Source organism: Dipodomys ordii, unplaced genomic scaffold, assembly GCF_000151885.1.
Source record: "Dipodomys ordii isolate 6190 unplaced genomic scaffold, Dord_2.0 Scaffold43, whole genome shotgun sequence".
NCBI lineage: Eukaryota > Metazoa > Chordata > Mammalia > Rodentia > Heteromyidae > Dipodomys > Dipodomys ordii.
The window spans coordinates 11982031-11996790 of record NW_012267259.1 but is presented as its reverse complement, the minus strand read 5'-3'; the positions used below and the strand labels follow the sequence as shown (position 1 = coordinate 11996790).

The following is a 14760-nucleotide window of genomic DNA, read 5'->3' as shown; positions in this document are numbered from 1 at the left end:
GAGAAAGCTGGCAATTGATTGAACCCAATCTATTGTCTAGAGGCTGAGCTAGGAATGTGAGCAAGTTGGTTTGTAATCCCTACTACGGCTCCTAGATCTCTTGCTTGATACAGAAATAACCCACCAAACCCTATTTGAAAGTTGGGGCTAGGCTTTCTCATTTATAACATGAACATGTAATTCAATTGATCAATAAATAAACTGTTGTATATTTGAGCCTGAAAACAAAGGAGGGACTTTTGGTCCAGGCGAGAGAGTGCACCTTTTTCTCTCTCATCCTCCCCAGTACGCCTAGCACACCTCCCCAGTATACCCTGTTGCATACGAGGCAGTCAAGGGCACACACCAGAAGTGCTGCACCAACGCAAGCTGGCTCATGACCCTAGAGGGCCAGCCCAGCAGCAGCACTTCCTGTCCCTCCCATCCACCAGGAGGCAGGCTCAGGCCGTGCCCTTCCTGACTCCAGGAAGCAGCCCACGTTAGTTCACTCCTCCAGGCTGAACAAGAACTCATTGGCCTGCCAGGTGAGCCTCCGGCCCCTTGAGCCATTATCGGCTCTCCAGAGAGGAATTAGCCAGGGACATGCTCTTCTGAGACTGATCTCCACCTTGGGGAGATAATAGGCAGGTGGCACAGTACAAAAGAAAAGACCACGGTGGAGTATTGATCATTTACACTACAGGAACTTGGACACTCTAAGATGTAAACCAGTCATTCTGGCCTGCATGGAACTTCTTGAAGGGGAAGATGAGGGAGGAAATACCTACACAACAGGAACAAAGTCCTTCATCGAACAAGATGAACTGTGATCATAAATTTCTTTGTTAAATGGCAACTCCTGTCTACACATTATCATTACCTTCCTTCCATGTCATATCACACCACTGGACTTGAATCTACCATCATGTCAAAATTAATTGCTTTAATACAGGAAAAAGTGAAGAGTGTTATCTATCTTGGCTGGCTTCTCTCTTGGCTTTTCTCCCACACAAGTCTGAACATTTTCTTCAGTTAAAAAAAAAAAGATCTCTAAGAAATTAACTCTGAAACTTCTTCCCACTGGTTACGTGAATGGCCTGAACTACTTTGGTGTGCTAGTGTCTGTTCCTACTACACTTTTGCAAAATGTTACTTATTGGGGAAAACAAGTAGAAGGGTGCACAGAAATTCCTCATATGGTTTTTGATAAGTTCTTGTGAATTTGTATTTTAGGATATCTCCCATATTATCACAATCGATATGAAAAGATGTGCACAGAAAAGTTGAACTTTAATAAATTCACACTTTTTCACTGTTCTACCATGTGCATTCAGAAGTAGAAAAAGACATTTCTGTTTGAATCAAGGAATTGTGACCTCTGGTTCAGTCTGGAGCTACTACTCTGCTTTGTGCTAAATCGCCAGAAGTTCTGTCCATCATTTCAGCACCAATAGAACAATTCACAACATATTTAAAAGACAAATGGTATCTCAGTATCTATCTGTGGGTGAAACATGGATAACTTTTGACCAGAAACTTCATGGTGAATGTAAGCAAAAAATACAATATGACATGTTTGAGAGCAAAGCCATATTACAGAAGCAAAGGACAAAGGTGCTGAGCTTTGACTCTCCAAACCAGAATAACAAGAAGAATACATTAACCATAAAATAATAGTTGCATGGATGGATGGATGGATGGGATGTCTTTTGATTTATGTAAGAGAGTATATACAATAGAAATAAAGGTAATATTTTTAAGCTTATGAATGTTGAAGTATGATTCCAAAACAAGTGAAAGATAGAAATTAAAAAACACACACACACACAGAAAGGAAAAGCTGAGCCAAGTCTATACTGCAGAAAGAATGATGACTCAACTAAATTCTGGACAACTATTCTCCCTTTTTACTTTAGTAAACTAGGTAAGAGACAAGGACATGAAATTAAAGTGATACTTTGGCATTCTTTTTCTCCTCTGGAGTAAGAAGAAACTTTGAGAGAGGGAAGGAAGTTTATAAAACCTTTGAAGTGAATGGAAAAGGGAAATTAACCCCAGTGTTGGAGGTTTGGAAACACTGTTGAGAGAAGAGCTGGAAGTCAGACTTTAATAAATATGAGTTTTTGCAATCAGATGGAGTCACAGGTATCCCCATCCCTGTGTCTGGTGATACCAGCCTCTTCCCCTGGGTCACTCAGCTTGCATGCACCATGGGGTGTTTCCACAGGATGGGTGTGGAGGAAGAGGGCATTCTTCTGGGCTTGCAGAAGAAAATCCAGAAGCTTGCTGAGCTGTCAGTCAGGAAGTCCTGCGCTGCTGTGTCCCCGTGGCAGCCAGGGCTCACTGTCACCGGCTGATGTGGTTAGCCACAGGCAGCAGTTGAAAACCCCCAGTTGTTAAGCCCGTAGATCAAAGCTCTCTAAGATCTCTCCTCAAGAATTACCATTCCTTCTTTTTCAAAACACAAAACAGGTGCTCCTTGTACATTTAAAGTTGACACCTAAAAATAAATTTTCCCCATACTCTATAGAGTTGCAAAAGATAGCCATTCTGGTAAATTTGTGGGTGCTGCTATTAAAAAAAAAAGCTTTACGCATCCAGTGGAATATAATGATAAAGAGACAGGAAAAACCTCTAAAATTCAGACTTTTATGTGATTTTTTTGCTTACTTTTTTCAATATACTTTTCTTTTTTTAGAAAATTAAGAATAGCTGTAAAGGTGATGTACAGAGGGGTTACAGTTATATACAACAGGTAATGATTCCTTTTTGGACAATGTCACCTCATTTTCCCTCAGTTTTTCCCTCCTAACCGCCCTTGACAAGTTGTATAGCTAATTTTGATTTTCTTTAGGTAGCTGAACAAAAGGAGTTGCCATTCAACAGAGTGGTTTATGAATACAATGCCTCTTGATTAAATGTAACCCTTTTCTCATTCTCTTTTTTTAACTTTGAAATAGTATTTCTTACTGCTTCCTCTCCAAAGAATTTGTCCCTGTTGCAATATACTTTTACAATGAAATGTCTTTGATTGATGTTAGCTTCTCTGAACTCAAAGTGTATACATAAGTTTAAGATACAAAATATCACATTAGTTTCTAGAGTCATTTGTTTCCATTTTCAGGCCCTTGTGCTTGTTAAGAAGGTGCTCTTACCACTAAGCCATGCCTCCAACCTGATTTCTGCTCATTGTTTTAGAAATAGTCTCGCTTCTTTCCCAGGCATGGACCTGGCTACTGGCTACCTTTGTTAAGCATACTAGTAGCTAGAAAAACAGCTATGCAACATGGCACCCAGCTTTTCCTTGAAAAGGTGTCTGATAAGATTTTTATTGGGCCAAGTTGATCTTGAATAGAAATCTTCCTTACCTCCATCTCCCAAGTAGCTAGGGTCATGGTTGTGAGCCACTAGCACCAACCAGGAGTACAATCTTGACCTAAGTCCAGTACCAGAAGCAGTGAGGCTTAAGGGGAAATGATCATTATCTCTGCCACTCTCACACTTCCCTGCCTATATTTCTGCATTATTTTGGTTTACTATACCAAGCATCTAGTAAGTGAGACATTTTTTAAAAAACAATGCCATGCTGATTTTCCTTTTGGCTGGTGTCTTGGTGGTATATGGAGAAAGGATCATTCAATAGCCCTTATAAACAAACCTGCTATGTAGCCATCCCTGGGTTTCAAGGAGGCCCAAAGCATTTATCAAAATTCTAAACAGCTGTAGTCAGAGACTGCTGGTTATAGCCAGACCTGGTGCATATTGGAAAACATAATAAATATATATAACATATATGTGTATTTGTTAAATTAATGCACTCTACAGAACAGGAGCTGTCCTACTGAAATGTTATCAGAGCCACACAACCAAAAGTAGAAACTCAGGTCATTTTCCTGATAAGAAGTCTGGAATGAATTTTTCACTAAGGACTGAGTAAAAAAATGTAAGCATCCGTTCCCCCCGCCAACATTAAAATAAGTGGGAAGAAAGGACTAGTTAAAGGAGCTGGACACAGAAAACGTCAGAGAAGAGAAAGTGGAAAGGGAAGAGCTGAGAACATGTAGAGCTTGCAATCGAGGCACGAGAGCTGCAGAGGGAAGAGAAGATTAGATAAAATGCCTGGGAAATGTCTGCTTATAGTAGGTGGCAATGGGAAGGAGGGTGAAAACAGGAAGTCTTCAACCAAATATAGAGAATAACTTAAAAACAGAATTTTAAGAAGGAAAGTCAACAAAGACAAATGGGTCAGAGAATTCAAAACTGAGAAGGTATTGTCAGGTAACCATAACAAACTCACTCAGGTACATATGTTTATATGAGGGTGGACTGTACTTAATATCAGTTTTACCATTTTACCTATGTTTCACTGCACAGTTCCACTGCCCTAAACACATCACCGTGTTGTACAATCAACCCTGCCAGAGGCCCCACGAGTTTCTTCATTTCAAATGGAAGGTTCGTGTCCATTATCGCATACTATTTCCCCATTCATCCATCCTCAACCATGATGACAATTCTGCTACCTTTTGTCTCCATGAATTCCACTATTGCAGGTCTTTCAGATCAGTGGAATAATAAACATTTTGCTTCTGGGTTATTTTACTTAGCAAAACATTTTCAGAATATATCCTGTTTGATCCTGTATCAGAAATTCTATTTATTTTAAGGATACATTGTGTGTGTGTGTGTGTGTGTGTGTGTGTGTGTGTGTGTGTGTGTGTGTTGTGTGTGTGTGTGTACTTGTTAACATATGTGTTTGCTGGTCCGCACATAGACTATGTGAGTTGCTTCCACCTTTGGTTATTGTGTCACTGGTGGGCACATACAAATTCATGTCTCTGTTCAGCCCCTTTGGGTACTCACATAAAGGCAAAACTCCTGGGTCATGTGGTAATTCTGCCTTTGGAGGAAACACTGTGTTGATTTTCAGGTATGCTACACCAACTTCGTGAACGCAATGCACGATGGTTCCTATTTCTTCATGACAACTTACAGTTTTCTGTTTTCCTGTAACCATCACCCTAATGAGAATCAGGGCCACAATTCCTCGGCCTAACCAATGATCTACCCTGATATATGTTCCATGTTCACTTGAGACAAATGTGCCCTTTGCTGCTTGGAGTTTTTTAAAGTATTCTATATCTATTATACTCAATTGGTTTGTGAGCATAATACTCATAAAGATTATCATGAACAAAAGGACAAAAGAAAAGCAATTCATGAAAGAAGGAATTTACCCAAGAAAGAGATATAAGCTAAAATATGGATGAGGTGCCATTTATCATCCATCAAATGAAAGCTTTGAAATCACTCAGAAAAAATGGCAACAGTTGGGATGAAAAGGAAAAGTCTGGGAGAACAGGAAGGAGATGGATTCCTTAGTTATTATTAAAAAGTAACATGAGAGATGGTCTGTGGGTACATGTGCAGTCGGAAAGCACAACAGGAATTGAAGACCAGAAGAGAACAGCAGGTAGAAAGGTTGTGGGAATAAAAAGGCCTGGATTTCTGGTATATGTATGGGGGCGGGGGAAGATACTGGCGAGGAAAGATTAAGGAGCCTGCAGTTGCTAGGGAAAATACGTAGTTCAGATAATAAAAGAGGAAGGGATAGTTCCTGGCAGGGGGAGCATGTATATTGATATGTCTTTGCAATAAAACAAAACTGCCAAGAGAAATCAGAGAGGGAGTTACCGGTGACCAATGAAGGCACAAGATTAAACTTGATTTAAACAGAGAATGATGCCAGTCCTGTGTAGTGGGAGAGGGGTGGAGGTAGGCTGCAGAGATAATATCGTGTTGTTCTTATTCTATCTTACTATCTATGAGACTGATTCCTTAAATTGTCTTCTAAACTTCCCAGAACTGCTTTTTCATTACCTCTGGAGAAACTAAAAGGGAAGACTGGTTAATTTTTACTCAGAGGATATTCAGTACCTACGTTTGTATACCTACAATTGTACTGAAATCCTAAGGAATACGATAATTACCACAGAGCATAATGGTGGATACTTTAAAATCTTTTCCACTAGACATTTTTCTAGACACAGTCACAAGTACCTACTTGACAAGAAGGAAGAATGAAATACTATCTTTTTGGTTATTATCTGCAAATAGTGGTACAAAGGGGTTTCGATGTGATCTGACCCTGCATGTGGACCATGCATCTTGACGAAGGTCACCCCTCCTCCTCCCCCTTTCTCCTCCCATCAACACCAATGCCACCCACCACCTCACGTTCCCTGCTCCGTTCTCGTATAAATACCTTGAGTATTACAACTGCATTTGTCCACCATCCCTCTTTCCATTTCTCTGCTCCCTCCCTTGGACCCTCAACCCCCTCAAATAAGACATGGTTTAATCTCCCTAAAATCCTATTTTTTAATTGTCTGTTAATTGTTCACAAAGAGTCTATCAGGAAACCCACCCTAGAATATACCATATCATCATGGCCCTATATATGTTTTCATATATATTTATAAGCTAGGTATAACCTCCACATATGAGAGAAAACAGACTGTGCCCTGAATTACTTAATTAAATAAGAATTATTACTTTTGCTTTACAACTTACTGGTGATTAGAACACTTTGTACCTCTCACCAAGAATCAAGGTTCAGGAAAATCCAGGCAATATTTCATAACCAACCTGTAAAGATATTAGTAATCACAGGATGTTTTGTGAAAATGTAAATTCTGTGTGGTTTGGGTTTTTTTTTCTTTTTGCTTGTTACTGGTTTTTCATTCTTGGGTTCCTAGAACTAATAAAGTTGGGGCAACTCATGACATGATAAAGCAATAAAAATAATTATGAATATTCTTATGCAAACCCAGGATTGCTAAGTGTTCTGTGACTGTGATGTTACAATCCTGCCTGTCAAATTCTGGAAACACACCCTAGGAACAGGGAAGAGAAAAGCATGGGATGATTTCTCATCTCAATTAATCCAAGTTCTGTCTAAATTTAAACAAATCCCTGGTGATATTAAATAGTTTCTTTCCTTCATAATTCAGTTTCAAGAAAATCACACAAATTAAGAGAAGGCTTCAAAGAAAGAAGACTTAATAATAGCATGAAAACACCACCCAACTTTATTCCTTACATGCAAATGTTTATAGGCCCCAATTCTCAAACCAAAGGCTGAGACAAAGAAATATTGAGAGAGGAATGTGGACAGAAACATATTGTGATCCTAACAGCCCAGAGATGTTCTGTTTATTTTTACATGAAAAAGTAGAAGACCCTTGTGTGTTCCAATTGCTCTTCTTGTCAACAGCATGTCATTGAAGAAAGATGAACAATCTTTTCCCTGAGCTTAAGCAGCAGAAAAATATGGAATGGCTGTAGGGAGAGATAACATGGAAAGGTAACAGAATGGACCAAGGCAGAAGCCTGGATAGGGGCAGGGGACCAATAAAATCCTGTGTCCAATTTGCTGAGACATCTTTTGCCAATATCCTTTGGACTATAGTTATAATTATTCTCATATGTATATATATATATATATATATATATATACATATATATGAAGATTTGGTAGAAACCATAAAAACTTTCAGAACTAAAATGTAGGCAGAAATCAGCTTTGTGGAGTGGTAGGTGGACGCAATATTTTCTTGAAGGCAATTTAACATCCAAATAAAGATTGTTTTTAAAGAATGAGGGGTGTGTGGAGGGATGGAAGGGAGGGTGCGTGGAGAAGCTGAGGAGTCTGATTTGTTGTGACTGGTATAGGCAAGATTGGACATAAATTTGAGATGAGTCAGTGACTCACCGTGATTGCAGGTCTACATTTCCCTGTGGGCGGGCAGCCATGTGGAGGGGGGTAGAACTGTCACTGTCTTGGCTCACAAATTTTCCTATTCACAATGGTGAAAGCTGGCCTGATTGTGAAACCTTCAGTTGAATTTCTTGAAGTACCAACTGAAATGACGAGGCCGAAGGGACAGGAGGAGAGCTATATATTACACCAGGGTCTCACCTTCTGCCGCCATCAGCTCACCGCCTCATCAACCTCTTCAGCTTCCATTTGCAGCACAGGTAAGCACAGACACAGGTAAGCGCTTTGGGCTGTGACAGCACCACAACATGAATTATTTTCAGGATTTTTGTGTCGTGCATGCACTTTATTCTATCTGGGTTTTATGTATCATATCAGGGGAAAATACAAACGCATCCTTGGTCCAATTAGTCCTCAACTCAATAACTGGTTTCCAAGGAAACAAATGCATTTTTACAAGCATGTAGGCATGTCGGTACCTGCAGAGCCTTGAAGGAAAAGCCAAAGAGGAGGCTTTGGACAACTGGCTGGATGTTACCCACAGAAATGTTCACCACAGCATTCTTTATCCATCTTTCTATTCAGACAATGATGAACAGAAAATGCAATGGCATCCAATCATCTGTTTACGGAAGTCTCTTTCAGTAGTACTTTTACTAATCTATTAAGTGGGAATTCTATAAATGTCCATAATGGAACTCTTAGAAAATGAAAAGAACAAAAGCCTTCATGGCCAGAATCCCACATGGCAGATATTTTTAAGAAACTTTCACCACAGAGTAGGGCTTCTGCTCTGTAACTCCATTCTACAATGAATGGCATTTTCCTTTTTCTAGGAGTTGCAGAACCCTGCCAAGATCACCATGAATTCTCTCAGTGTGGCAAACACCAAGTTCGCGGTTGACTTCCTCCGGGAGTTGAGGCCTTCGGCAGACAATGCCTTCTTTTCCCCTTTGAGCATCGGCTCAGCCTTCTCCATGGTCTCCTTGGGGGCCAAGGGAAACACTGCACACCAGATTAAGGAAGTAGGTGTTCCCTTCCTTCTGTTGACCTGTGTGGTCTTCTCTCCCCTGCTGGGTTGGCTAAGCCAGCATACAGATGGACAGTTCTGAGTAGGAGGCCTGAGGGAGGCACAGGAGGCCAAGCTCGCATGCCTACAACTGTGTGGTCACAGTTCCCAAATTCTTGCCCTCTACTTCCTTGTGCCAGGCTGTGCTTTGGAAGCTGGGCTATCTTATTAGACCCACTAGGAAACAGAGATGAGCTTAACATGTGCAGACTACTGGTTCATTAGGTGACTTCAAGGGACACATCATCAGACATGTTTGAATCAGAAATGATGAAGGAAAGTTCTTTGAAGGAGCTGATGACAAAATGGGATTTGTTCTAAAGTGTTTTGTTCAAAGAGCAAACTCATTCCTAAAGGTCGGAGGTTTTTTTTTTAGTTTTGTGTTTCTTTATTGTTCCTGTGAGCTTTCATTTCTTCTGAGGTGATGGTTGTGTTCTTTCCTCTGGTCTTCTCAGTGAAGTTTTCTTGTCTGCATCTCGTGCTTTTCAGGTTCTTCACTTCAGTGAAGTCACAGGGGAGACAAAGAAAACCTGCACGACCAGCCACGTGAGTCCCAGAACATTCCTGTGTATTTAAGAACACGGGGATGGCACTAAACAGGCCGGGCTCAGGTTCCACTACTGCTCTTCACAGGTGGTTTACATGAGCAAGACACAGCTGCTCTGGGTCAGTGACTTCATCTCAGTGAACAAGGGGCTGAGAGGGTTAAAAAGCCCTCCTGTGCAGCCATTTCTAACACTGCCTACCATGTTCTCAAGGAAAAAGCTCAGTAAATGTTATTATGATTATAACATTAACAAGGGTCATAATCACAATGTCACTAAGACAATTTAATGTGAATTCACTAAGGAAGAAGCATGAGTCTAAGGATATTTGGGGGAACACTAGCACACATATGAGTTTAGGGTTAATAGTGACAAACTGTTAGCTAACCAATATAGAAGGCTCCAGTTTCAGACCAGCATACATGCCTCAGCTAATTGGTGTCTTATGAGAAAAGACCTTTAATGCTCTGGGCTTCCTTAGCTTCATCTCAGTTAAACTAAGCTTACAGGTAATCAAAGTACAAAGATCAAAGGACTCAGCACATAGATGTTAACACAGAGAATCCACCAAGGCCAGAGCCATATATTAGGGTCAATAAATTTAAGGTTTTACCACCAGGAAATATAACAGACTTTCATTTGTTTTAATAGTTTTAATATGTCAAACTTCCCCATAACCATATTGTGCATGGCTGTTGGAAAAGAAGTATGGTTCTTGTTAAGAAACTTAGAGTTTAACTGGGGTGCTACACTTCCTAAAATCAAGGAGAAACCCAGTGGTGGAGCCTGGTTAGTTTACATGAGATAGACTAGAGCTAAGTATATGAGAGCAGGAGGAATGACTTTCCTCCTGCTGAAGATAAAGGAGAATATTCAGGGTATTTAAGGTTGACTACAGCAATTTTAAAGGGAGAAGCCAAAGGTCATCTTTGAGCTTACTGGCATTTAGGCATTGCTCCTGGGGTCTGAATTTCACTGACAGCCTAATTCAATGAGCATCTTCTTTGATGTTGAAGGCTGAAGACTCAGAAATTGTACACCATCAGTTTCAAAAGATGCTGACAGAATTAAACACACCCACTGATGCATTCGAGCTGAAAATTGCCAACAGTCTTTATGGAGAAAAGACTTTTCAATTTCTTCAGGTAAGTTTGCCTGCCCTTCCACACCTTTCATCTGCATTCTGCTCCCTATTTCTGAGGCCAGATGGGGGGAGCAAGGAGGATTGACTGGGATGGGGAATGTTTGCTCCAGCACCACAACTCACTGTCAGAGCAGTGTCCCAGATCCGGACAGTGCATGTCACCTGTGCACACAGGAATTCCCCAAGGAGGATGTTACTGCGACTATGACGAACTGAACTACTACAGACACAGGGAACATGTTTTGGAGAGAAATGTTGGCTAAGAGGTTTCTAGAATGTGTAGACACTTGTATCTGTCCTTAAAGAGAGCTGGGGAAATATTGGGGAATATTGTATTCCTAGGACTGGACAAATGCACAGAGATGAGAAATGCAAAGGTCAGATTTACCAGTCAGAATTCTCATGAACAATGCCTTTCCTTAAGAGCATCTTGCTACTAATGGTGCATATCTTCATTCCTCCTCCATAGTCTTCATTCCTCCTTTCTTTCTCTGCATCTCAAAGGAATATCTGGATAAGCTGAAGAAATTTTACCTAGCCAATATGGAGTCACTTGACTTTGCAAACAATGCAGAAGAAAGCCGGAAGAAGATTAACGCCTGGGTGGAAAGCCAAACAAATGGTAGAGTCTGAAAGGGCTGCCTGCTACACATGCCTGCCTGAGTGCCCTGGGCGCGAGTCCTGCGAGTGACATGTGCAGGAGCCCTGCGAGTGACATGTGCAGGAGCACTGTGGGAGGACGTGGAGATGGGGTTGGAGAGAAGGAGGAAATGGCACTGCAGATGTGGTGGGGTCCCAGGCATGGAGAGAGAATTAGGGTCGGGAGGGCATAGGCCCTGGGTGACAGTGTCTTTGTGCATGCTGAGTCCATATCAGAGCTCTTTTGAGCTCCTATCCTTTCCTTGGAATCCAAAGCCAACTTTTCACTATGGATATATAAAATGCAAAAAGAAATCTTTCCTCTTTCTCTAGTGAGAAAATGTAAATTCTTCCTCAACTCGCACTTCTTGACCTCAGGCCGGCACCTTCTAGGGTCATGTCTCCAACTGTACTTCCTAGATCATTACATATGTGTTCTCCAACCCCAAGGCAGCTTTACACAGCTGCCCTCACTCTGTGCATCTCCCCCCCCTCCCGCTGCCCAATTCTCATGAGAAGCCAAGGCCCCAGCAGCCCAACTTGAAAAGGTATCCACACCCAAGGAGTGGCGTCTGATAGCACAGGGCGTATATGTCAAGTCATAGAACTCATGTTTTTCAAGACAATAGTTCAGTTGCCTCCATTTCCTCTGAGTAATGAGATAAAATTTGGGAAATCAAGTAGAAGGGAAGATAGGAAGGGAGTAGGGAAAGAGGTAAGTTGGCAGAGTTGACATGCTTGCCAGTGTTCAGTGGGAAATGGCTAGAATCACCACCCAGAACATCCAACCTGCTCTGCCATCACAAGAATCTCTGTCTCCATCCCAGGTCGGCACCATAAAAAGGTTGCATCTGCTGAACTGGCCAATGAGTCCCCAGGAGCTAAATTAACTGATGATCAGTCGTCACATTCGCATAGCATCTCCCAGACAGATCGCTAGTACCTGCATGACAGGCTTTCGTGTTCTTTCCTTTACAGACAAAATCAAAGACCTGTTTCCTGTTGATAGTCTGGGCTCAAGCACCATCCTGGTTCTGGTGAATGCAATCTATTTCAAAGGGCAGTGGGAGGAGAGGTTTAAAAAAGAATATACTGAAGAAGGAAACTTTTGGCTAAACAAGGTAACAGTTCATTTAGGTATGTACTATAGAGTAGTTTTAAGTGAAAGATGTAATTGAAGCATATTTGATAGGCTTTCCATTGAAAGTACAAATTGGAGATTTCATGTCTGCCATTATTTGGTTCATTCTAGTAGTTACATTTAGTTTGAAATACCTGAAGAGTCTTGTGTGTCTAGTTTATGAAATTCCTGTTTTGGCTCTTCCAACAACAAAGATGTGTGTGGCATCTCAGAAGACTTCTCTGTTGCCTCTTCTGTCTCATTGGGTTTTTAATGCTCTAATTTCTTGCAGGATGTGAGCAAACCCGTGCAGATGATGAAACAAACTAAGGATTTCAATGTTGCATCACTGGAGGCTGAGCAGGCCAAGATCCTGGAAATGCCTTACAAAGGCAATGAGCTGAGCATGTTTGTCCTGCTGCCCAATGAAGTGGATGGGCTGCAGAAGGTAAAACTTGCCTCTCCTGGCCCTCTTTCCTACACTGCTAGGTCTAAACCAGCTTCTAGACTAAGGAGCTTCAGAGTAATGAAAAATGCCAGCTGGGAAAAGATGTTTCCTCTTTGGAAGGCAAACATTTACAGCCAGACATACAACAATTTGCTAGAGTTATGCATTTTTATTATCAATTAAAGGTAGTGGTATACTATAATTTAATTTGGTCAAGCGATTAAATTATAGCAATGTGTGAGATGTTTACAAATATGTCAAGTTAAAAAAAATAACAACAAGGCCTGGGAACAGTCAAGTTAAAAAAATAGTAACAAGGGGACAGTGGTAGAGTGCTTGCCTTGCATGCCTGAGGCCCTGGGTTCGATTCCTCAGCACCACATAAGCAAAAAGAAAAAAAAAGCCAGAAGTGGCGCTGTGACTCAAGTGGTAGAGCGCTAGCCTTGAGCTGAAGAGCTGAGGGACAGTGCCCATGCCCAGAGTTCAGGCCCCACGAACGGACCCCCAAAAAAACAACAACAAATATGTGATAAATACACTATGTAATAAATAATATATATAGTAAAATAAAAGGAGAGTCAACCAAAAATGATACATTTCTCATGCTGGCAGAATAAGGAAGAGCAATGTTATAGTTTGCTTTGTACATAGAGCAATGTCCTGATTTTGATGTTGTTTATACATATAATATGTATACAATAAAATAAATATATTTATGTAAGCAGGAATTTTTGTTTATTAGGATAAGATCTAAGGAGTTGAATTAACTCTATATTCCATATTTTGCTAAAGATTTCCCACCTGCTCAGTTCATTTTTAAAAGGTGCTATGGATCTTTCATTTTAGCTACTTTTCTCCCTGTTCTTACAGCTTCAAGATAGTCTCACCGCTGAGAAACTACTAGACTGGACAAGCACACAGAATATGGTCAAGATGCAAGTGTACGTATGCTTCCCGCGGTTCAAGATGGCAGAGAAATACGACCTCAAGAAAACATTGACAGCCCTGGGGATGGCTGACACCTTCAATCCAAAGAAGGCTGACCTCTCAGGCATGAGTCAGGAAGGGGGTCTTGTAGTGACCAAAGCCCTGCACCAGTCCTTTGTGGAGGTTACTGAGGAGGGAACAGAGGCTGCAGCGGCCACAGGTATAGACGTTAGTTTAACATCAGCACCAATACTTGAAGAATTTTGCTGTGATCACCCTTTCCTCTTCTTTATCAAGGAAAATAAGACCAACTGCATCCTTTTTGTTGGCAGATTTGCTTCCCCTTAAGTATGATGACTTTGTCCCCACTTTTGGGAAAAATTCACAAAAGTTATCCCAGTAAATGCGTGGGTAAGACAACAAGTTCTCTTTGTTAGTTTTCCTCCCAGTCTCATAGACACCACTGAAAACTCAGGAGTGGAAGTCTCACGATTCTTTATTTTTCCCTTTCATCCCACATATATGCACCTCCTCTTTTTCTCATAAAAAATTCTCCCGATGTAAAATGTACAAAATTAGGATAATATTTCAATACTGATTCTTGTAAATTTGAAAAATGATTCTGTTTGTGACCTGTTTTAGATGAAACAAACCAAATAAGACTTTATCTTTAAAAGAAGTCTAAGAGTTGAGTTACCTACACTTTCTTATTTCCCTGAAGTTAGGAAATATCTGAGAACCTGCTTAAATCTTTTAGTCTACAATTCTATAAAATATAGTATCAATAAAACAATGGCTTATACCAGGTATCTGTGGCTTTGCCTTTTATTAACATCAAGAAAATGCGTGTGACCAATGTCATCTTAGAAAGATGAGGGTTGAAGATATCAGAAAGAAAAATTCAAAATCAGTACAGACATGCTGAGCATGGAACAGTAGGCAGATAGCCTATTTTAGATATTCATTTTATGTTGTTTTCAATGAAGATTTATTTGTTTATTGCAGTGCTGAGGACTAAACCAAGGCTGGCCTTATTCATTTTAAGCAAGCTCTCTGCAGCTGAGCTAAACCCCAGCCCAAGGAAAATTCTACAAGACAATAGCTACAGA

General features: G+C 40.8%; 1 protein-coding gene across 1 annotated transcript; it reads left to right on the top strand.

The window, feature by feature from the left end:
• Window positions 1–7988: 7988 nt before the first annotated feature.
• LOC105987619 (serpin B4-like) lies at window positions 7989–14043 on the top strand. The gene is made up of 8 exons (XM_013018920.1): window positions 7989–8019; window positions 8596–8784; window positions 9318–9374; window positions 10390–10518; window positions 11022–11139; window positions 12135–12277; window positions 12569–12724; window positions 13595–14043. The coding sequence occupies exons 2-8, from the start codon at window positions 8623–8625 to the stop codon at window positions 13997–13999; spliced, it is 1170 nt and encodes a 389-aa protein (XP_012874374.1). The 5' UTR covers window positions 7989–8019; window positions 8596–8622; the 3' UTR covers window positions 14000–14043.
• Window positions 14044–14760: the final 717 nt, after the last annotated feature.

Excerpts from the sequence above, each read along its gene's own strand:
- LOC105987619 (XM_013018920.1), top strand. The coding sequence starts at position 8,623 with ATGAATTCTCTCAGTGTGGCAAACACCAAGTTCGCGGTTGACTTCCTC. Across the intron at positions 11,140-12,134 it reads GGTGGAAAGCCAAACAAATG|ACAAAATCAAAGACCTGTTT; the intron begins GTAGAGTCTGAA and ends TTTCCTTTACAG. Across the intron at positions 12,725-13,594 it reads AAGTGGATGGGCTGCAGAAG|CTTCAAGATAGTCTCACCGC; the intron begins GTAAAACTTGCC and ends CTGTTCTTACAG.